Here is a 22,933-nt window from a genome sequence, read left to right on the forward strand (position 1 = left end):
CCTTTAAACCAGGGCTGTGGAGTCGGTACAAAAATCATCCGACTCCAACTCCCGACTCCTCAGTTTATGAAACCTCCGACTCCAGGTACCCAAAATGCCTCCGACTCCAACTCCACAGCCGTGCTTTGAACTTTCCTGCAGTAAAACCTCATCTCTATTAGCCTCTCAGGGGCGTAACAATAGACATTGCAATGGATGCCTCCGCAGGGGGGCCCAGAAGCTTCAGGGGGCCCCGTGGGGGAAAACTTTTGAGAGACTGACAAGCAACTAAGGGCATGGAGAGAAAATGTATTCTACTCTCGTACCATTGTTATATTGACTGCATGTGTCTACCAAACATATAAGGAATCATACACACTTTGGAATTTGTACACTGTCCCTGCTCAGTAGGGTTCGTAAAAAAAACATCTGTCTCACACTGCAGCAGTTCTGATGACTTCATGTACAACATTACAAACAAAGGAGTCACAGTTGGAAAAAGAAGTTGTAGACCTTCCCTCAGAAGAGATTCCTAGATTCTTATCACACACAGGCTAGTGATATGACCTTATGGTGTCTGATTACTGGACACAGTGGAATAGGAAGGATTGATGTCTGACTGTCGCTGCCTCATTGAGAGCTTGTTGTCTCATACAGAGTCCGAGATCCCCAGTATCAATCAGTGACATTCTAAATGTTTTGCCAAAGTTACAGTGAATACTATATGTTATGTTCAGAATGTCATTGTTGTTCCTCCATATAGCATGTGCTCTCATGTAGTAAAATAATACTGTGTGACTATGTATGTACTTAGAGCAAAGCTGCAACGAGGGACTTATTGGCTGCAAGGGGCTGGAGGAAGCCTCGGGTAAGTAGATCTGGGGGTAGCATAGATTGCCTGACATTTCCTTTGTCTAAGTGTTTTTATCTGTATGGGGAAAACACATTGGTCCTTTTCCTGTGCTTTGCTACTAATGTTCTGTTTTTTAGCTGTACTACACAGACTATTCATTAGATCATGAGTTTATTTTCTCTTCAGAGTCCCTTTAATAACTGTCACATATAAATACAGGTGCTCTTTACCAGTACAATATTTTCCTCACATGTGATCATTCCATCAGATTTGTGGGATTGTAAGTAATAGGAAGGAAATTATCGATTGTTCCCATAAATGGGTCGATTAGGGTGCTTTGTTCAGATACCATCATAAAATTCAACGCTCTGATTGTCAAAATTCTGTATTCCAATCGACCACAGAATCGTTTCACTGAATTCTCCACATACTTTGTGGTTTTTGTTGCAATTTGATCGTAAAAATCTGATCGAATGATCACATCTGTGGAAAATATTGTACTGTTAATGGGCACCTTTAGGGGGCGTGTACACATTCAATTTTGAGGGCTGTGGAGTCAAAGCAATATTTGGATACTCGGGGTCGGAGCCAGATGTTTTTTGTATGGAGTCGGAGTTGGGGTTGGAGCATTTTTGGGTACCTGCTGGAGTCGGAGTTGGAGAGTCGGTGGTTTCATAAACTAAGGGCCTCAGGGTTGGATGATTTTTGTACCGACTCCACAGCCTTGCCAAGTATGATGTCTCCCCATTCATGTGCAGCAGCCTCCCTTCCTTTACATTTGCAGCCCCCTCTTCCATAAATATCATCCGTGTACTATAGCCCCTCCCATTCCATGTGCTGCCCCCTCTTCCATGTGTATCATCCATGTGCAGCACCCCCCCATTCCATGTGCAGCCCTCTCTTCCATGTGCATCATCCATGTACAGCACCCCCCCTCCCATTCCATGTGCAGCCCTCTTCCATGTATATCATCCATGTACAGCAGCCCCCCTCCCATTCCATGTGCAGCCCCCTCTTCCATGTATATCATCCATGTACAGCAGCCCCCCTCCCATTCCATGGGCAGCCCCCTCTTCCATGTGTAACATCCATGTACAGCACCCCCCTCCCATTCCATGTGCCGCCCTCTCTTCCATTTGTATCATCCATGTACAGCAGCCCCTCCCATTCCATGTGCAGCCCCCTCTTCCAGGTGCATCATCCATGTACAGCACCCCCCTCCCATTCCATGTGCCGCCCCCTCTCTTCCATTTGTATCATCCATGTACAGCAGCCCCTCCCATTCCATGTGCAGCCCCCTCTTCCATGTGTATCATCCATGTACAGCACCCCCCCCCCTCCATTCCATGTGCCGCCCCCTCTTCCATGTGTATCAGTGTATCATCCATGTACAGCAGCCCCTCCTATTCCATGTACAGCCCCCTCTTCCCTGTGTAACATCTATGTACAAACCCCCCCTCCCAGTGCAGTCCCCTCTTCCATGTGTATCATCCATGTACAGCATCCCCCCCATTCCATGTGCCGCCCCCTCTTCCATGTGTATCATCCATGTACAGCATCCCCCCCCCCCATTCCATGCACCGCCCCCTCTTCCATGTGTATCAGTGTATCATCCATGTACAGCAGCCCCTCCTATTCCATGTGCAGCCCTCTCTTCCATGTGCATCATCCATGTACAGCAGCCTCCTCCTATTCCCTGTGCCGCCCCCTCTTCCATGTGTATCAGTGTATCATCCAATTACAGCAGCCCCTCCTATTCCATGTGCAGCCCCCTCTTCCATGTGTATCATCCATGTACAGCAGCCCCTCCTATTCCATGTGCAGCCCTCTCTTCCATGTATATCATCCATGTACAGCAGCCCCTCCTATTCTATGTGCTGCACCCTCTTCCATGTGAATCATCCATGTACAGCAGCCCCCTCCTATTCCATGTGCTGCGCCTTTTTCCATGTGCATCATCCATGTACAGCAGCCCCTCCTATTCCATGTGCTGCGCCCTCTTCCATGTGTATCATCCATCTATGCAGCCCCTCTCGTTCATGTACAGCTCCCTTGGTCATCAGCTTTCCTTTTTCAGTTGCTCCTTATTTTCAGCCTCCTCTTTCACATGTAGCAACCCCTATTTCATTTCCAGCTGGCCCCTTAAGTTTCAGCCGCCCAAGGCCTGGACCTTTGTGGCATTTCCAGAATTCCCGGCCCTGCATAGTACCGTATTCAAAATCTGTTGGGCCTCATACTACATGGGTCTCACAGGTGGCAACATCTTAACTGTAAAAGTGGAATGAATCATTTACTGCATTCTACTACCTGTCACTACAGGTTCTCTTTACTACTAAAATCAGGGAATTACGGATCAGCAATCCATGATAGTGTCAGAATATAGCATGTAAAACATGTATGTGATGTTACTGTGATGAATGGTAAACATGAGATTTTATTGTCTGAATTATGAAGAGTTTGTGTTGCTGAGCGCCGGCGAATGGCATTCCTACGTGACACTGACAGCGAAAGGGGGGGGGGGGGCGCTCTTGTGTTGAGTGTCTGAACATGCATTCAGTGTCACATGTCCGTGTCCCTCTCAGGAACGTGACAGGGAATGTGGGTGACTTGATGGTCTCCACAGCATATGGGCAGATAGGAACCGACTGATTTTACTAACATGTCCCTCTCAGGAACGTGACAGGGAATGTGGGTGACATGACAATATCAACAGCATATGGCAGATAGGGACCGACTCATTTTATTAACATGTCCCTCTCAGGAAAGTGACAGGGAATGTGGGTAACATGACAGTATCCACAGCATATGGGCAGATAGGGACCTGCTCATTTTACTAACATGTCCCTCTCAGGAACATGACAGGGAATACAGGTGACATGACTGTCTCCACAGCATATGGGCAGATAGGGACCGGCTCATTTTACTAACATGTCCCTCTCAGGAAAGTGACAGGGAATGTGGGTAACATGACTGTCTCCACAGCATATGGGCAGATAGGGACCTGCTCATTTTACTAACATGTCCCTCTCAGGAACATGACAGGGAATACAGGTGACATGACTGTCTCCACAGCATATGGGCAGATAGGGACCGGCTCATTTTACTAACATGTCCCTCTCAGGAACATGACCAGGAATACAGGTGGCATGATGGTCTCCACAGCATATGGGCAGATAGGGACCGGCTCATTTTACTAACATGTCCCTCTCAGGAAAGTGACAGGGAATGTGGGTGATATGACTGTCTCCACAGCATATGGGCAGATAGGGACCGGCTCATTTTACTAACATGTCCCTCTCAGGAACATGACCAGGAATACAGGTGGCATGATGGTCTCCACAGCATATGGGCAGATAGGGACCGGCTCATTTTACTAACATGTCCCTCTCAGGAAAGTGACAGGGAATGTGGGTGATATGACTGTCTCCACAGCATATGGGCAGATAGGGACCGGCTCATTTTACTAACATGTCCCTCTCAGGAACATGACCAGGAATACAGGTGGCATGATGGTCTCCACAGCATATGGGCAGATAGGGACCGGCTCATTTTACTAACATGTCCCTCTCAGGAAAGTGACAGGGAATGTGGGTGATATGACTGTCTCCACAGCATATGGGCAGATAGGGACCGGCTCATTTTACTAACATGTCCCTCTCAGGAACATGACCAGGAATACAGGTGGCATGATGGTCTCCACAGCATATGGGCAGATAGGGACCGGCTCATTTTACTAACATGTCCCTCTCAGGAAAGTGACAGGGAATGTGGGTGATATGACTGTCTCCACAGCATATGGGCAGATAGGGACCGGCTCATTTTACTAACATACTAATGACATGTCTGGGGAAGATTCTCATTTGTCGCCCCCGTTCTGTATATCTCTGGTAATTGTTTCTATGAGAGTCAAGCACTCACACACACGCTACCTAGCAATGACTAACCCTTTCCCATGCAATGTACGTGTGCAGCAGCCTACACGGCTTCTCTGAGAGAAAAATCAGATTTATACGCCATGCTCTTAAAGAGGCCCTGTAGTGACATACAGTAGAATGCAGGAAATTATTATTATTTTCCTGGTTTCAGCATCAGTAACATTTCCTACAGCTATATATTGCTATATGTTTGTATGTAGCTCTGCCCTCTCAGTGATGCTTAGCCTAGGCTGATTAGCTATGTGGAATTTTCCCCCACAGAGCATTCTGGGAAACCAGGCATAGTTTGCACTAGCTTTTTAACTCACTGCTCACAAATCTGCAGTGTCTATTTCCTGCTTCCATGGAAGCAGACATAGGGTTAATATTCTGTGTTTACAAATGAGCTCTCTGCCATGGCAGAGGAGAATTCTGAGCTGACACAGCTGAGATATCAAATTACACTTGTGATTTAGACACTGATGTCTAAAAAGCGCTAGTGCAAGCCTTAAAGAGACTCCGTAACAAAAATTGCATCCTGTTTTTTATCATCCTCAGTGTTCTCCCCAGAATTTTTTTCCAGCCGGGTGGCATGAAATAGTAGCCGGGTGGCATGAAAAAGTAGCCGGGTAGGTCAAGTTGAAAATGCAGGGCAACTCTGCTTACAGCATAGGAGGAGGTGAGGAAGTGAGCCGATGACAGCCGGGTGGTCATCAAATCTAGCCGGGTGGAGCACCCGGCTAAAAGAGCCTGGGGAGAACACTGATCCTACAAGTTCCAAAAGCTATTCTAATGTGTTCTGGCTAACTGCAGCACGTTCTACTATCACCATCTCTGTAATAAATCAACTTATCTCTCTCTTGTCAGACTTGTCAGCCTGTGTCTGGAAGGCTGCCAAGTTCTTCAGTGTTGTGGTTCTGTGATGCATCTCCCCCCTCCAGGCCCCTCTCTGCACACTGCCTGTGTATTATTTAGATTAGGGAAGCTTCTCTCTTCTCTCTTATCTTTTACAAGCTGGATAAATCGTCCTCTGAGCTGGCTGGGCTTTCACATACTGAGGAATTACATACAGGCAGAGCTGTCTGCACTCTGCAGGAAGAAACAGCCTGACACTTCAGTGGAAGATAGCTGCAGGGGGAAAGAAACACACAAATGATCTCTTGAGATTCAAAAGGAAGGCTGTATACAGCCTGCTTGTGTATGAATGTATTTTCTATGTGTGGACATACTGTACATCAACCTACTTCCTGTTTTGGTAGCCATTTTGTTTGTTTATAAACAAACTTTTTAAAACTGTTTTTAACCACTTTTAATGCGGCGAGGAGCGGCGAAATTGTGACAGAGGGTAAAAGGAGATGTCCCCTAACGCACTGGTATGTTTACTTTTGTGCGATTTTAACAATACAGATTCTCTTTAAAAGCGCTAGTGCAATGGTCGCTTAAGTGAGTGTTCTCACTTAAAGCAAAACTCCAACCAAGAATTGAACTTTATCAAAATCAGTAGCTGATACCCCCTTTTACATGAGAAATCTATTCCTTTTCACAAACAGACCATCAGGTGGCGCTGTATGACTGATATTGTGGTGAAACCCCTCCCACAAGAAACTCTGAGGACTGTGGTACTCTTGGCAGTTTCCTGTCTGTGAACCTTGTTGCATTGTGCGAAATAGCTGTTTACAGCTGCCAAAAAAGCATGCAGCAGCTACATTTCCTGCCAACAGTAAAAATGTCACCATGTGATAAATGTCAGAATGTAAATCAGGGAGAGGAAAGATTTTACAATGGACAAACACTGACTAAATCATTTATACATAATTATTGTAAAAATGAAGCACTTTTTTATTACATTATTTTCACTGGAGGTCCTCTTTAAGTGATGAGCTTTCTATCCAATTGCAAACGCGGCTCCTGCACCATTTTCTGAGCATTTGTATACAGAAATCGCTTAGCGCTTTGAAAAGCGATTTCCCGAGCGCTTTCATGAATAAATACATTGTATTTATTCATTTCCGGGTCAAAGAGTTCACTTCCTGACCGACGTGATGAAGTGGAAAAAAATCATCGCTGCACAAAAGCACTTTTCTAAGCGAAAATCTTTAGAAAGCGTTTGGAAAAGCGCTTTAAAAATAGCCCTATAAATCGCTCAGTGATTGCGATAATGTGCACAAGGCCTAAATACATACAGGGTGCTGAAGAGTTCAGGTCCACGTTAACAGACCGGGGGGTATTGGAGACGGCTGCCAATAACTCTGCTCCTTTGCCTGGCATTGAAAGACGAGAAGCTGCTGCTGAGCTCTCCATCTCTGGGAGACACAAGACAGATGCTGGCCATGTATCCGGGGCTAATGTACTGGCTTGGCTCTTGTGTCTGTGCGGAGCAGCAGCCTGCCGCAGGCGTGGGAGGAAGTACGGCGCCCAGAGCACATTTGTTTTCTTCAGGGACTGCACAGAACCAAGGAGGGAAATCTGACATCCTTTCCCCTTCCTGCCTTCACATCTAGATTTTTCTTATACTGTACCTGAATTCTAGCACAGGACAGAAGAAAAACACAGAGAAATGAACCCTGTATGTATTTAGAGAGTCTAGCCTGTTTAATCCCCACCTCATCTGTGACTAATCACAAGTTGTAATTTGATCTCTCAGCTGTGGCAGCCGGCAGAGCAGCTAATTTGTAATCACAGGATGTTAACCCTACGTCTGCATCCATGAAAGCAGGAAGTAGTCACACTGCAGATTTATTGCAGGATGTGTATCAGCTGTAACAAATATTTTTCTTTAAAGGTTATTATGCTGTTGTGTATCATTTTAGAGCTGCGAGGAAGTCCTTAGTTCAGGTCCGCATTAAAGGGAGCCTGAAGTGAGAGGTATGTGGAGGCTGCCATATTATTTTTCATGGTGCCTGGCTATCCTGCTGATCCTCTGCCTCGAACACTTTTGGCAATAGCTCCTGAACAAGCATGCAGCAGATCAGGTGTTTCTGGTGCAGCCAAATAGATCAGCAGCGTTGCCAGGCAACTGGTATTGTTTTGAAGGAAAGTGAATGTTTGCCTCCATATCCCTTTCACTTAATGTGTGCTTTAAAGGACCACAATCACTAAGAATTGTTAAAGAGACCCTTGGTATGTAGCCCCGACGTCCCAGTGATGCTTAGCCTAGGCTGTTTAGCTATGCAGAATTCCAATCCCAGAGCATTCTGGGAGATCCAGTATTTTCACTTGCTTTAGAATTCTCAGACATAGACATTCTGCGGTGCTGCACCTGACAGCAGTAAAGATGTCACCTGTGAAATTTTAGTATGCAACATAAAACCGCATTGTGCAGGCCAATCCCTATAGCCATGCATGGCCCGGCTAGAAGGATTCAACACCTGTCTCTGTCACATTCGCGGCCTTTCACTGCTGCTGCCACCGCCGCTCCGTATACAGATTACTTAGTGCTGGTGTACAGATTGGAGCACCAGCAGAAGCATTGAGGATTTGCATTCCATTGCAGCAGACCAATGGGAATCCTCACCCAAACCAGGGAGGATTCTGATTGGTCTGATGCAATCCAATGGGAGCCTGATGCTTCTGTTAGGGCTCGTATCTGTATGCTGGCGCTTCTCTGGTGCAGTGAACCTGAGGTTACCGCGGCGGAAGAAAATGTACGTGTTCTATGTTCTCGTAGGCTTTCCATCAGCATCCGCTTTGTCCAGCAGATCCGGAACAATCGCACAGGACTTGCATTTCGCTTTTTGGCACACATCCAACTGATCTTTTCCAAATGGACTGATGTGAATGGATTCTATTGCATTGTAGAAGCTCCCTTCGCATTTGTGCCGATCCAGTCTGTTAAGTTCCGCTAAAAACTGAACATTTCATATACAATGGGAACCCAGCCTTAAAGGATACCCGAAGTGACATGATGAGATAGACATGGGTATGTTCAGTGCCTAGCATACTAATAACTATGCTGTGTTGTTTTTTTTTTTTTCTTTCTCTACCTGAAAGAGTTAAATATCAGGTATGTAAGTGGCTGACTCAGACAGGAAGTGACTACAGTGTGACCCTCCCTGATAACAAATTCCAACTATAAAACACTTTCCTAGCAGAAAATGGCTTCTGAGAGCAGGAAAGAGGTAAAAATGGGAATTTCTTATCAGTGAGGGTCACACTGAGTCACTTCCTGTCTGAGTCAGGACTGAGTCAGCCACTTACATACCTGATATTTAACTCTTTCAGGCAGAGAAAGGAAAAAAAAGGAGCACAGCATAGTTGTGTTTGTACAGTGCCTAGCACACAAATATGTCTATCTCATCATGTCACATGTCACTTCAGGTATCCTTTAAGGTGGCCACACACCATACAATTTTTTAAATCTCTGTTCAGTACAAGAATAGCAATCCATTTTTCTTTCACATTGTAACCATTCAAAAATCTGTCCAGTGTACCACACACTATGTTCAATTTTTCCCCAATCATGAATAAAATAATTGAAAGCTCAGAAAAAATTGATAGGAACTGTACAACAAATAATTGACTATCCATCACACACCATACAATTCTTGATAAAGTTGGTCTGAAATTTCCAACATGTCCAATCTCTAAAAATCGGAAGAAAAAAAAACGGGAAATTCGATCGGGTTTATCGATTGAAAAACAAAGAAAAGCTTTCGATTTTTCGATCGAAATGATTGAACTGGTAAAAGATTTGGATCTTTTAATTCTATGGTGTGTGTTAGTATTTCTCAAAACATTTTGCAGGATGAAAATGAGCTTTTTGACTGTCAAAAAAAGGGAAACCTTCTGCCCCTCTTTATGATTCATGTATTATAATATCTTGCTTAGTAGCTGATTCGTGGCACATTGTTTGATTTATCGTGTTTTTTGTGTGTTTGTTTTTCAGGCATCCACAGATGTAATTCTGTAACTTGCGTCTTGAACAACAGAGCTTTCTGCCCGAAGGGTTCCACAGAATGTGGGCCATGTATCGCCAATTACAAGGATACTGGCGTCCCACGTTGTGTACCAGGTACTGATTCAATGCTGCTCTCTGATATAACTGTGTGTCTTTTCAGAGCAGCCAATCACATTCTTCCTTGTAATTTCCAAAGGATTCCGAATTTGGGGTTTTAAAGGATACCCGAAGTGACATGTGACATGATGATAGACATGTGTATGTACAGTGCCTAGCACATAAATAACTATGCGGTGTTCCTTTTTTCTTTCTCTGCCTGAAAGAGTTAAATATCAGGTATGCAAGTGGCTGACTCAGTCCTGACTCAGACAGGAAGTGACTACAGTGTGACCCTCACTGATAAGAAATTCCCTTTTTGTTACCTCTTTCTTGCTCTCTGAAGCCATTTTCTGCTAGGAAAGTGTTTTATAGTTGGAATTTCTTATCAGTGAGGGTCACACTGTAGTCACTTCCTGTCTGAGTCAGCCACTTACAGTGAGCAGCACGGTGGCGTAGTGGTTAGCTCTCTCGCCTTGCAGCGCTGGGTCCCTGGTTCGAATTCCAGCCAGGGCACTATCTGCAAAGAGTTTGTATGTTATCTCAGTGTCTGCGTGGGTTTCCTCCAGGCACTCCGGTTTCTTCCCACATTCCAAAAACATACGGATAAGTTAATTTGCTCCCCCTAAAATTGGCCCTAGACTACAGTACTTACACTACATAATATAGACATATGGCAATGGTAGGGATTAAATTGTGAGCTCCTTTGAGGGACAGTTAGTGACAAGTGTGTACTGTGTGTGTGTGTGTGTGTGTGTGTGTGTGTGTGTGTGTGTGTGTTCAGTGTGTGTGTGCAGTGTGTTCAGTGTGTTTGTGTGTGTGTGTACAGTGTGTGTACAGTGTGTGTACAGTGTGTGTTCAGTGTGTGTACAGTGTGTTCAGTGTGTTCAGTGTGTGTGTTTGTGTGTGTGTGTGTGTGTGTGTGTGTGTGTGTGTGTGTGTGTGTGTGTGTTCAGTGTGTACAGTGTGTGTGTGTTATACAGAGAATGGTGATGGAAGAGGATACTGATAGATGGACAGAGTGGTTGCATACCCCTGTAAGCAGAAATGTGGTATTCAGTGGTAATTGTAATGATAAACACAGAATCCGTGTTCTCCCCAGGCCCTTTTAGCCGGGTGCTCCACCCGGCTAGTTTTGGTGAGCACCTGGCTACCTCCTCCTATGCTGTGAGCAGAGTTGTGTACAGAATTCTCTCAAGGCCCTGCATTCTCTCATCTCGCCCCACCGGCTACTTTTTCATGCCACCTGGCTAGTAAAAAAATTCTGGGGAAAACACTGAGAATGATGATTGTACAGAGATGTTGCATTCCCCTGTGGTAATTGTAATGCTAAACAGAGAATGATAATGGCATGAGATATTGATACATGTACATAGATGTTACATCCCCTTGTAAGTAGCAGTGTGGTGTCAGTGGTAAGTGGAATGCTATACAGCAAATGATGATGGCAGGAGATACTGATAGATGTAACGAGATGGAATCTGGTGATAAATGCCACAGTGGAAAATGTAGTTCTATGAAATTGCAAAATGATCACAAGTTGATTGAGTGAAAGGTTGCCACCAACTGTTTCTGGTTTTTTTTGTCTTCAAAATTGCGGCAATCTCGAACACACATGTCTTAAATCTAATTATTTTTTTCAAAACTTGCATTGGTCGAATTGAATCAAATTAAAAAAATTAATGTGTGTGGCCACCTTTAAAGTTTTTTGTGATCGCAAAGGCAGACTGTGGGCTTAAATCTTACAATCTCTTCAAAACATATCAATCGAAAGATTGGATTGGTTTGGTTGAATTGAATCAAAATTTAAAGAAATTAACGTGTGGCCACCTTTAGAGTTCCTTGTGACTGCAGAGGCAGACTGCGGGCTTAAAGTGAACCAGAGACGAAGCACCCTCCTGTATTTTACCATGTATATCAGTGGGAGCATTAGAGAAAACACCTACCCTGCTCTCTGTTTCATTCTTCACTGCTCAGGCTGCTTGTTATCAGCCCTGATAAAATCCCCGACTGAGCATTCAGTCTGGCTTTGCTCAGGAATCATCATAGCTGAGTCTTTTTCTCTGATGTCTTTCCAAGCCTGGCCCCTTCTGGCTCTGCTTTCCTGTTATGTATAGTACTTGCAGCATCACAGAGAGCTGTGATGAGATGGGAGGAGCTGCTAATGTAAGGGTATATTGAAAAAGGTTTTTTTTAGTCTATATTTGTTAATCATAAGAGGTTTTTGTAAATGGCGATTTCGTCTTGCACACAGCCCACTAAATAATATGCTTTTCTGATGAACTGTGTCTTGCATGGAGTTTTAGTAAAAAAACACAAAAAGCGGCACACCAGAGCAGCAAAAATACCAGATATAGTATTTGTTTTGTAAAATCTATTGGGGGATCTGTTTATTTTGCGCCAAAGCGTTCATCTCTGGTTGCGCCAAAGCGTTCATCTCTGGTTGCGCCAAAGCGTTCATCTCTGGTTTCCTTTAAAGTTAATCTTGTGTCGAGGATTTGTACAACATAAAACAGCCGCGTATTCCCCAGCTACAAACAAGACTTGTCGCTGGCCTGAGAAAAGGGGCACGATTGCGTTTCTTATCCCAATCGCCGAACTGAAAGCTGCAGCAGGCGCTATGTTTGTGATTGGGCCAAAAACGGATCGCACCACTCTGTACAGAATACTACATTCCTCTGATAATCACGGTGCCCTTGCAATCGGCAAAACACGTGTGCTTTGAAAATCAACGAAGCACATGCAGTATGGAAGGGTCTTTGGGTGGAAAAAAACAGTACTGTGGAGTCGGAATCGTAGAGCCGAAGAAATTTTGGGTACTTGGAGTAGGTGGTTTCATAAACTGCGGAGTCGGGTGATTTTTGTACCGACTCCACAGCCCTGGAAGAAACGGGCAGGATTGTGCCAGCAAAGGGTTAAAAACTGCAGTTTACATTGTTTACCAACAATGTGTCTAGCTCTGTGCTGATGTGCTCTTCTACCAGTGCTGCAGTGCCACCTAGTGGCTGGCACAGCTCCCTACACGCTGCTTGGGATTGTGCCACCTCCCTGTACATTCGCAGTTGCAGCAGGTTCCAAACTGTTAACTGCCCGACAGATGCTGAGAGAAATTTGCAAACAAATTGTCAGGGGCTGGTGGGAGTCGTAGATCTAAAGATGGCGGCGGGGGCGGCATTTCACGTCTGCCGCAAGCCTGGGGGTTGCACTGTACTGCTCCGCGGCCACTTTAAAGAGGAGCCGTCGTGTAGTTTTGTCCATTGTAAAGTCTTTCTTCTCCCTGATTTACATTCTGAAATGTATCACTGGTGGTGACCTCTTTAGTCCTGGTCGGTGATTTGTACGGAATGTTCATTACTAAGAGCTCTATGCACAGAGGGAGAAACTGCTTGCTTGGCAGTTTGCAAAAGCTGTTATTTCACACAATGCAACCAGGTTCACAGACAGCAAACTGTCAGGACCATGGTCATGACCTCACACAGTGGGAGGGGTTTCACCACAACATCCGCCATACAGACTCCCCTGATGATCTATTCTAGAAAAGGTAAAGAGTTCTCATGGGAAAGGAGGTATCAACTGCTGATTGGAAGGATATTTAATCCTTGGTTACAGGTCCTCTTTAAGACTGTCAAGCTATGAGGACACATTAGTCATTGTCACTGCAGGGATTTTACTATACATCGCAGGCTGCTTGCTTCATTTGACTCTAGCTCTGCTGTGAAGGGTTAATCTTGCTGCCGGAGGCTGTTGTTCCACGTGGAGCTCTATCAGTGGCACTTAGCTTGATATGGAAGGTTTGGAGCCATTGTCGCCGGCTATGCATTATGGATTGATGGGATTGTTATGTTCCTGAGCGGCGGAGACCCACCGGGCGCATGAAACATTAATAAGAGCCTTGCCTTTGTTGTACATCTGTGGCCGGGGGGGAAGTGCGGAGGGGGACTCTGCCGCCATCCCATCAAAGAGTGTCGCTCTGGATAAACCTGCAGAGCTGCTGCTGTTTGGTAATGACGTCATCCCTTTGTATGGAGATTGTAGTGTTTGTGTACTTACAATTTAATATGCTTATTATATTATTTAAGTGTGTTTGTGGGTGGGAGGTGAAGTAGTAATTAAAAATGCAGTATACAGGTAGTCCCTGGTTAATAAATGAGATGGGGACTGTAGGTTCATTCTTACCCTGACTGTATCCCCCTCTGTATCACCTCTGTTCCCCTGTGCCTTCCTCCATCCTCCTGTGCCTCCACCGTGCCCCTCTGTGCCTTCAGTGTCCCACTCTGTACCACCTCTGCCCCCCTGTGTCCGTCTGTATCACCTCTGTCCTCCTGTACCTCCCTTCACCTCCTTGTGCCTCCACCGTGCCCCTCTGTGCCTTCAGTGTCCCACTCTGTACCACCTCTGCCCCCCTGTGTCCCTCTGTATCACCTCTGTCCTCCTGTACCTCCTTCCACCCCCTTGTTCCCTTACTGTGTCCCTCTGTGCCTTTAGTGTCCCCCTCTGTATCACCTCTGTCCCTCCTTCCACTTCCTTGTGCCTCCACTGTGTCCCTCTGTGTCTTCATTGCCCACTTCTGTCCCACCTCTGTCCCCTCTGCCTCCTTCCCAGCCCCTGTGCCTCCACTGTGTATCTCTGTGCCTTCATTGTCCCCCTCTGTATTGCCTCTGTCCCTCTGTGCCTCCTTCTATCCCACTGTGCCTTTACTGTGTCCCTCTGTGCCTTCATTGTCTCCTGTGCCTCCTTCTACCCTCTTGTGCCTCCACTGTGTGTCTCTGTGCTTTCATTGTGCCCCTTTGTATCACCTCTGTCCCTCTGTGCCTCCGTCCACCCCCCTGTGCCTCCACTGTGTGTCTCTGTGCCTTCAATGTCCCCCTCTGTGCCACCTCTGCCCCTCCATGTCCCTTTGGGACACCCCCCCCCCCCTCCCGTTCCTTCTTCCATCCCCCCTGTTCTGTTCCTCCTTCCATTCCCCCGTGCCTCCACTGTGTCCCTTTGTGCCTTCACTGTTCCCCTAATTTGCTTACTTTAGAGGGGACAGGTCAGGGGTTTTCGTTGCGTTCATTGCTCACGGTTACCACACGTCATTACTACCGTACACCCGATCGAGCCTGCTGGCCTGAGATTTTCCACCATGTCAATCAATACATGTGACCAATTTCAGAACCGCTGATCAAGCATGCTTTTGGCGGCACTGGTTTTCATCTGATTCAATAAATATCTGATTAGATGGTCAATCGGCCACCAAATCCACAGGTGTTTGACCACCTTTCAAGTATTACAGACAGAGAATCAGCAGGACAGCCGGGCAATGTGCATTGTTTAAAAGGAAGTAAATATGGCAGCCTCCCTATCCCTCTTGCTTCAGTTGTCCTTTAAAGCGGACCTAAACTCAGAATTTCCTCTCTGCTGTTAAAGATACACAACAGCATAATATCCTTTAAACAAAAAAACATTTCTATGTTACAGCTGATACAAATCCTAAAATAAGTCTGCACAGTTTCTACTTCCTGATTCATGGAAGCAGACATATAATTTACAGTATGTACTTTCAAATGAGCTGATCTGCCATAATCAGTCATGTGACACATGGGGAGAGATCAAATTACAACTTGTGATTAGACACAAATGAGGGGAAAATAAACAGGCTAAACTCTCTAAATACATACAGGGTGCATTTCTCTGTTTTCTTTCTGTCCTGTGCAAGAGTTCAGGTTCACTTTAAACTACACCCATTGCCTCTGATAAGGAGTTTTGTTGTGGTTCCTCAGGGACAGCGGTGGTACTCTTTAAATAAAGATTTGCTTAAAGGTAGCCATACACTGGTCGATTTGCCATCAGATTCGACCAACAGATAGATAACTCTCTGATCGAATCTGATCAGAGAGGGATCGTATGGCTGCCTTTACTGCAAACAGATTGTGAATCGATTTCAGCCTGAAACCGATTCACCATCTGCTGAGCTGCCGCTGTCGTCTGTGTCCTCTGCCCCCCCCCCCCGCATACATTACCTGAAGCCTGGTCCTGGGCATCTTCTCCGCATCACGGCATCCGCGTATAACTTTCTGTCACTCCAGTGACAGCGGAAGTTCAAATAGAGCGCCCTCTATTTGTACTTCCGCTGTCACTGCAGTGACACAGGAAGTTATACATGGATGCCGTGATGCGGAGAAGATGCCAGCCGGGAGCCGGCAGGTGATACGGAGAAGATGCCGGGAGCCATATACCTGCGTCGATCGTACGCCGCTAGCGATGCGCTCCCTACCCGCGGGCGATCTACGGTAATTTCGCACACGGAGCGATCGACGGGACCGATCTATTTCGGGGCGAAATCAATCGAAGTTTAGCATTAACGATTTGACAGCAGATTCGATCCCAGTGATCGAATCTGCTGTCGATCGGTGGGTAATCGGCCTAGTGTATGGCCGGCTTTAGGGCATGATGGCTGATCATCCAGAAACGTTACATTTGTCTCGGTGATGAGAGATGTGACATCTTTCAGGCTTGTGCGCCACGGGAGCCCCCACGAGCGAGTGACTCAGTCCACTCCTACCAGAGAGCCGCAGCCAAGTCTAGGCGGGAATGTGACTGCGATCTCTGTGTATCGGGACTCTGCACTCGCTGCGTGCTGCCTTCTTCACCACAACCAAGCTGTCTCCCAGAAGCTGCTCGCTGAGCAGAGCCAGGCATATATGAATAGGCGATGAGAGAGCTCTGAGTCACTGAGAGGACTAGAGTTCTAGAATATCTCTGATGTGTGATTGACGGGAGCTGAGTCAGCGGTCACAGCTGCTCCAATCTGAGCCCAAGGCCAGACAATAGTTTCTAGATGGAGTAGGTGTCGTGTTGTAGTGCTTTCATAAAACCTACGTTCAGAATTTTTTTTTCTTTTTTGGATGCATTTAAAGCGGATCTGAACTCAGAACTTTCTGCTCTACAAGATAAGCCACAGCATAATAACCTTTAAAGAAAAACATTTTTTTGTTAGAGTGGAGTACCAATCCTGCAATAAATCTGCAGTGTCTACATCCTGCTTTCATGGACGAAGACATAGGGTTAACATCCTGTTTACAAATTAGCTGCTCTGCTGAGGCAGTCAGCTGACACAGCTGATAGATCAAATTACACTTATTAGTCACAGATGAGGGTGAATTAGACAGGCTAATCTCTCTAAATACATACAGGGTGCATTTCTCAGTGTTTTCCTTCTGTCCTGTGCAAGAGTTCAGGTCCACTTTAACCACTTCCCGTTCCTGGGTTTTCCCCTCGTGCGTTCCTGACAATTTTGACACTTTAGCCGTCTCACTATTGAAACAGCAATAACTTTTTCGTAACTTATAACACCCAAGTGATGTATACTGTACAAATTGTTTTTTTTCAGGACAATCTAGGCTTTCTCTGGGAAATATTTATTTTTCCACAATTTTTTTTTGTTTTATAGTCATTTTTTACAGGGAAAAATTAGGTGTAAATACAGAAAATACACTTATTTTTTCAGTTTTCACTCTTCATGATTTTCACATGACCTACAGCTATTAAACCCATAACAATATATTATTTTGCCCTTCCCGATTAAAATACCACCTTTATATGCCTTATTTCACTACTAGCTGGGCATGCGGTGGACCATTATTCCCAGCCTGCACGTCAGTAGGGATAGGATACAACAGTTTGGGAGCCCCAGTGCTGTACAGATGCATCGCTAGGCAACGGCAGAACAATGCATCTCTGAAGCATTGGGGTCCTAAACTGGCCATCCCAACCGATCGCTACCGGCGGCAATCATTACAGGTGTAGTTACATGTATAGGTATTACAGGGGTTAAAAAGAGGGTTAATAGGCTAATTAGGAGTTAAAACTTTACTGAAAGGAAATGCTGCTATTTGCAATCGTAATTTCCCACAATGCCACAAGGTTTGCAGGCAGAAAACTGACAGGACCTAGGTCGTGACATCACACTGTGGGAGGGGTTTCACCACAATATCAGCCACAATAGTCCCCTGATGATCTATTTGAGAAAAGGTAAAGATTTCTCATGGGAAAGGGGGTATCAGCTACTGACCGAGACCTGAACTCAGAATGTCATCTCTGTTCTAAAAGATACGCAGCAGCATAATTCTTTGAAGAAAAAACATTTCTTTGTTGCAGCTGATACGAATCCTAAAATATATCTGCAGTGTTTCTACTTCCTGATACATGGAAGCAGCCTGTGCTTTCAAATGAGCTTATCTCCCATCTCTGCCACAGGCAGTCATGTGACACGGGAGAGATCAGATTACAATTAGTGATTAGACACGAGGGGGGATGAAACATGCTAAACTCTCTAAATACATACAGGGTGCATTTCTCTCTGTTTTCCTTCTGTCCTGTGCAAGAGTTCAGGTCCAGTTTAACCTCTTGAAGTGGTAAGCCCCCCTAAAGACCAGGGCAATTTTCAGTAAATTGGCCACTGCAGCTTTAAGGCCTAGCTGCAGGGCGGCACAACACAGCACACAAGTGATTTCCCCCCCCCCCCTTTTTCTCCCCACCAACAGAGCTCTCTGGTGCCCCAGGGGGACAGCCGTGTCACACGGCTGTCCCCAGTACAGCGTGCTGCAGATCGCAGCGCTGTACGGGTAAATAGACGGCGGTTACGCCATCTAACAGTCTCCCGAGCGGCAATCGCTGCTCGGAGACTGAAGGCTTCGCTCAGCCCACCGAGCAGGAGATGCGCGCGCAGCCGGCATGCGATCTCCTGCAAAACAGAGCCCCAGGACTTGACGCCAATTGGCGTTAGGCGGTCCTGGGGCTGCCACGGCGGCCACGCCCAGTGCCGTGGGGCAGTCGGCAGGTAGTTAAAAGATGCCTGAGGCGATATGTGACATTATAAGATAGACATGTGTATGTACCCTGATAAGCATACAGGAATATACTGAATTCAATTGTTGTTAGGGTTTGTTTTTTCGACCAGAGATATCTCATCAATTTTTCTGCTTGATCGAATAATTAGAAAAATCTATCCAATATACCATACACTTGTGATTGTTTTTTTTTTTTTTTTTTTCGAAAATATCCAACCATCAGTTATACTTTTTATAATCTTCTATCTGATTTTTCCAACACATCTGATCAGATTTTTGTAGAAAAAAAATTGTTTTCAATTTCTTATACACTCGGTCGATTTTATCATAAAAACTGTAAAATCGATTGATTTGATTGTATGGTGTATGGCCACCTTTAGGGAGCGATTTCTCAGCCTGGCAGGAGAGAGGCGTTTAGCGTTGCAGCGTCTGGAGGACAGACAAGTTGTCAGGCCGTCCTTGAACGGCGTGCCTCGGCACACAGCACACCCTGCGCGTACGCCTGGCTGCACTCTGACATCACAAATGCCACGTTACCGCTGCGAGCTGGAGACCTTCAGCTTTGTTGATGTATTGGAGCTGGTGTGCTCTCGTAGATGCTGTGAGCCGTGATTGGCTGCTGCAGAGGTTGCAGTGTGCGTGGGTAGCGAGAGTTCCCTGCTACCCACACAGTCTGTGCTCGCAGTCACATCTCTGGACGCTGATGCTGCTGCAGCACTGCCTGTGCCTTACCTCCATACACATCGCCTGTTCTTCCCCCCTGGGCACCATGAGAGCCTCGTCCATCACCTTCACCAGCTGCCTCTGCGCCCTCTGGTCACTGGGCACCGCCTACCACTTGCACTATAAGGAGCCCAGACTCAGACACCATCAGGGTAAGTGAGCACGGGGCAAGCTTGCACAAAGGGTCCCTGTCAAACTGCAGAAACCGTTCTGCCGGGCTGTCATTCTGTAGCCGTGGTTACTTGGACTAAACTGAAGGGCTGTCGATTGCTGGACTTGTGCATGTTTCTTAACGCATGCAAATTATTACCAATTAGTGCAGACCTGAACTCACAACTTCCTCTCTGCTGTAATGCTGGGGATACAGAATTAGTTTTTTTGGGGCAGATTTGTTTTCCAATCATTTTTCTGAACGATTATCCGATCGTTTTGCATTTACTTCTATGAGAAAATCGATCAGAAAAACTATAGAAATTTGATCTGTTCTGTCGGCAATATCGAATGTCGAATATCGAGCCATCTATGTGCCGAAAAAAAGCTCATCACGTGTTCCCAGAATAAAATATAAGCAACAGCATAATGACCTTAACAGAAAAAAACATTTATTTGTTGCAGCTTACAGAACACCTGCAATAAATCTGCAGTGTGTCTACATTCCGCTTTTATGGAAGCAGACAAAGGGTTAACATAGCCTGTGTTTACAAAATGGCTAAGGCTGCTGAGATTCCTGGGCTGATGCAGCTGAGAGATCAAATTACAACTGTGATTACTTGCAGCTCAGGGGGGGAATTAGAGAGGCTCTCCACGCTAACCGGGTGGATTAATTTGTGTTTTCTTTGCGTCCTGTGCATGGTTACAGGTCCACTTTAAATATTTTCAGAAGACACGGGAGCTAGGCATTGATGTGTCAGTTTTTCCTGACCAATTCAATCACTTGGATCAAATCTGCAGTACCTCTTTTCCCTCCAGCGCATCCAATTGGTTTTGGGCAGTTTATCCATCGGATGTTGGATTGGACATGTTGGAAAATTTGCAGTTTGCGCAGGCGGTGCGGAATCGATGGCTGTATGTTTTCAGATTGTTTAATACTCGGTGGAACCCTCCTTATGGTGCTCCTACACGATACGATAAAAACATTCAATTTTCACGTTTATTTGATCTAAATTATCGAATCGTATGAAAGTTGAAAATCTTTTTTTTTCGATCACGAAATTCGAACGATTATCCTGTTTTTTCGAGAAAAATCTGATCGGACAGGCTGGAAAAATCTTTATATTCGATCTAATGGAATAATCGAACTAAATTATCTAATCGGAAATAAAAAAAAAAGAAAAATTGTACCATGTATGGGCACCTTGAGATCTATTAAAGGAGGACATGACATGACATGTGGCATAATGAGATAGACATGGGTATGTACAGTGCCTAGCACACAAATAACTAGGCTGGGTTCCTTTTTTTTCTTTCTCTGCCTGAAAGAATTAAACATCAGGTATGCAACTGTCAGTTTCTGATCGTGTAGGACTATACAGGGCTGTGGAGTCGGTACAAAAATCTTCCGACACCGACTCCTCAGTTTATGAAACCACGACTCCAACTCCGACTCCGGGTACCCAAAATGGCTCAGACTCCGACTCCTCGACTCCGACTCCTTAGTCTAATACTTAACAGGGCTGTGGATTTTGTACAAAAATCATCCGACTCCGACTGCGACTCCTCAGTTTATGAAATCCACGACTCCTAGTGCCCAAAATTGCCCTGACTCCGGGTGCCCAAAATTGCCCCGACTCCGGGTGCCCAAAATTGCCCCGACTCCGGGTGCCCAAAATTGCCCCGACTCCGGGTGTCCAAAATTGCCCCGACTCCGGGTGCCCAAAATTGCCCAGACTTCGGGTGCCCAAAATTGCCCCGACTCCGGGTGCCCAAAATTGCCCCGACTCCTCGACTCTGACTTCAACTCCGACTCCACAGCCCTGGGACTATAGCATAACCATCACTGGTCAATAGTTCATAGATTTTAGCTCTGGCATACTTCAATGCATGGGTCATTGAGCAGAGACAATACAACTGTAAAAACTTAAAAAAGTAAGTTTAAATATAAAATAAAATTGTGGGATATCTTTAAAAGACATTTTTAAGAGTAGGAGGTTAGATACGAATGTTTATCTCACCAGTTTATTTTCACCTCGGATATCCTTTAAAATTAAGCATACAGTGTGATGTATGAATTGACCGCTATCCGATCGATTTCCAATAAGTCCATTGGCATGGATGTGGTGGTGGTGTGGCGGGGGGGGGGGGGATTTGTGGTGGAGGAGGGGATTGAGTGTTAGGCTTCGGAAAAGGAAGGAAGTGGTTGGTGCAAAGCGTGAGGTTAGCAGTCATGAATGGGTTAATGTTGAGGGGAATGTTAATGAAAACCTGGAGTGTAAATATACTGAAGAGATGAACCGTTGTGTAGTCCTCAAATAGGACTTTTCTTGAACCCCACATTCTTTTTTTACATCTAAAAGTAAAAAATGTGTATTATTGTTTAGCTCTTTAACCACTTTATGACAAGCTGACTTATAAAAACATCCTGCTAGAGCCTATTAATGGCTCCAGGATGTTTTTATAAGTCAGATAGTGCTGCTGTGCGTGTGCATGTGCGCGCTCCCGCTCGTGCACATGAAAATTGTGGGGAAAAAAATCCACCAAAGAAAAATACACCTTTATTTCCAAATACTATATTGTCACCATACTTTGTACTAGGGACATAATTAAAATCTTGTGATAACCAGAACAAATAGGCAGATAAAATGTGTGGGTTTTATGCACAGCAGCAGTGTTTATATTAAAACCAGGGCTGTGGAGTCGGTACAAAAATCTTCCGACTCCAACTCCGTCTCCGACTCCTCAGTTTATGAAACCCCGACTCCGGGTACCCAAAATGCTCCGACTCCTCGACTCCGACTCCTTAGTCTAATACTTAACAGGGCTGTGGATTTTGTACAAAAATCAGACGACTCCGACTCCCGACTACTCAGATTATGAAATCAACGACTCTGACTCCAACTCCGACTCCGTTCACATCACAAACGCGGATGGCCATGCGTGCGGAACGCAACGCATGCGAACGCACGCCATCCGTGTTTGTGTGCGTTGCGTGGCTGATCCCATCACTGAAAAGTGAATGGGACAGCCACGCGTTTTTCCCAAAAATGCGTGTAGCATGCGTTCCCGGACCGCACAGGTCCGGAACGCATGCAGTGTGAACATCAGACAGTGCACTCTATGCACTGTCTGATGTCGTGCGTGTTGGCCTTCTGCACGCATTTCCAAAACACGGCTGGAAACGCGTGCAGTCTGAACGGGGCCTAAAACTATAGGGGATGAAATTGGAGAAATGGTGTATTTTTTTTTCTTTTTTTCCCCCTTGTTTTCCCTTTGAAATGCAGAGAAAATAAAGTGATTATTGAAAACAAATATCAACCCCAAAAAGCCCAATTGGTGGTGAAAAAAATAAGATATAGATAATTTCATTGTGATTAGTAGTGATTAAGCTATTGGCAAATAAAAGGGATGAGCACTGAAAGGTGAAAATCGCTCTTGTCCGTTAGGGTAAAAACCGCTTTGGGGTGAAGTGGTTAAAGCAAATTGC

At 45.4% G+C, this 22,933-nt stretch overlaps 1 protein-coding gene across 2 annotated transcripts in view; it reads left to right on the forward strand.

Moving 5' to 3' along the window:
• The window catches only part of NPDC1 (neural proliferation, differentiation and control 1), a 179,428-nt gene that overhangs the window by 93,923 nt on the left and 62,572 nt on the right, over positions 1–22,933 (forward strand). Inside the window, exon 2 of one of the 2 annotated variants that reach the window (XM_068248766.1) lies at positions 9,632–9,757. In XM_068248766.1, the coding sequence (XP_068104867.1) occupies positions 9,632–9,757 (126 nt within the window). Of the gene's footprint in view, positions 1–9,631; positions 9,758–19,291; positions 19,446–22,933 lie in introns of those variants that run through there. The other variant, XM_068248767.1, reaches the window with a different exon arrangement.

The sequence above is a fragment of the Hyperolius riggenbachi genome, chromosome 8 (genome assembly GCF_040937935.1).
Source record: "Hyperolius riggenbachi isolate aHypRig1 chromosome 8, aHypRig1.pri, whole genome shotgun sequence".
Lineage (NCBI taxonomy): Eukaryota > Metazoa > Chordata > Amphibia > Anura > Hyperoliidae > Hyperolius > Hyperolius riggenbachi.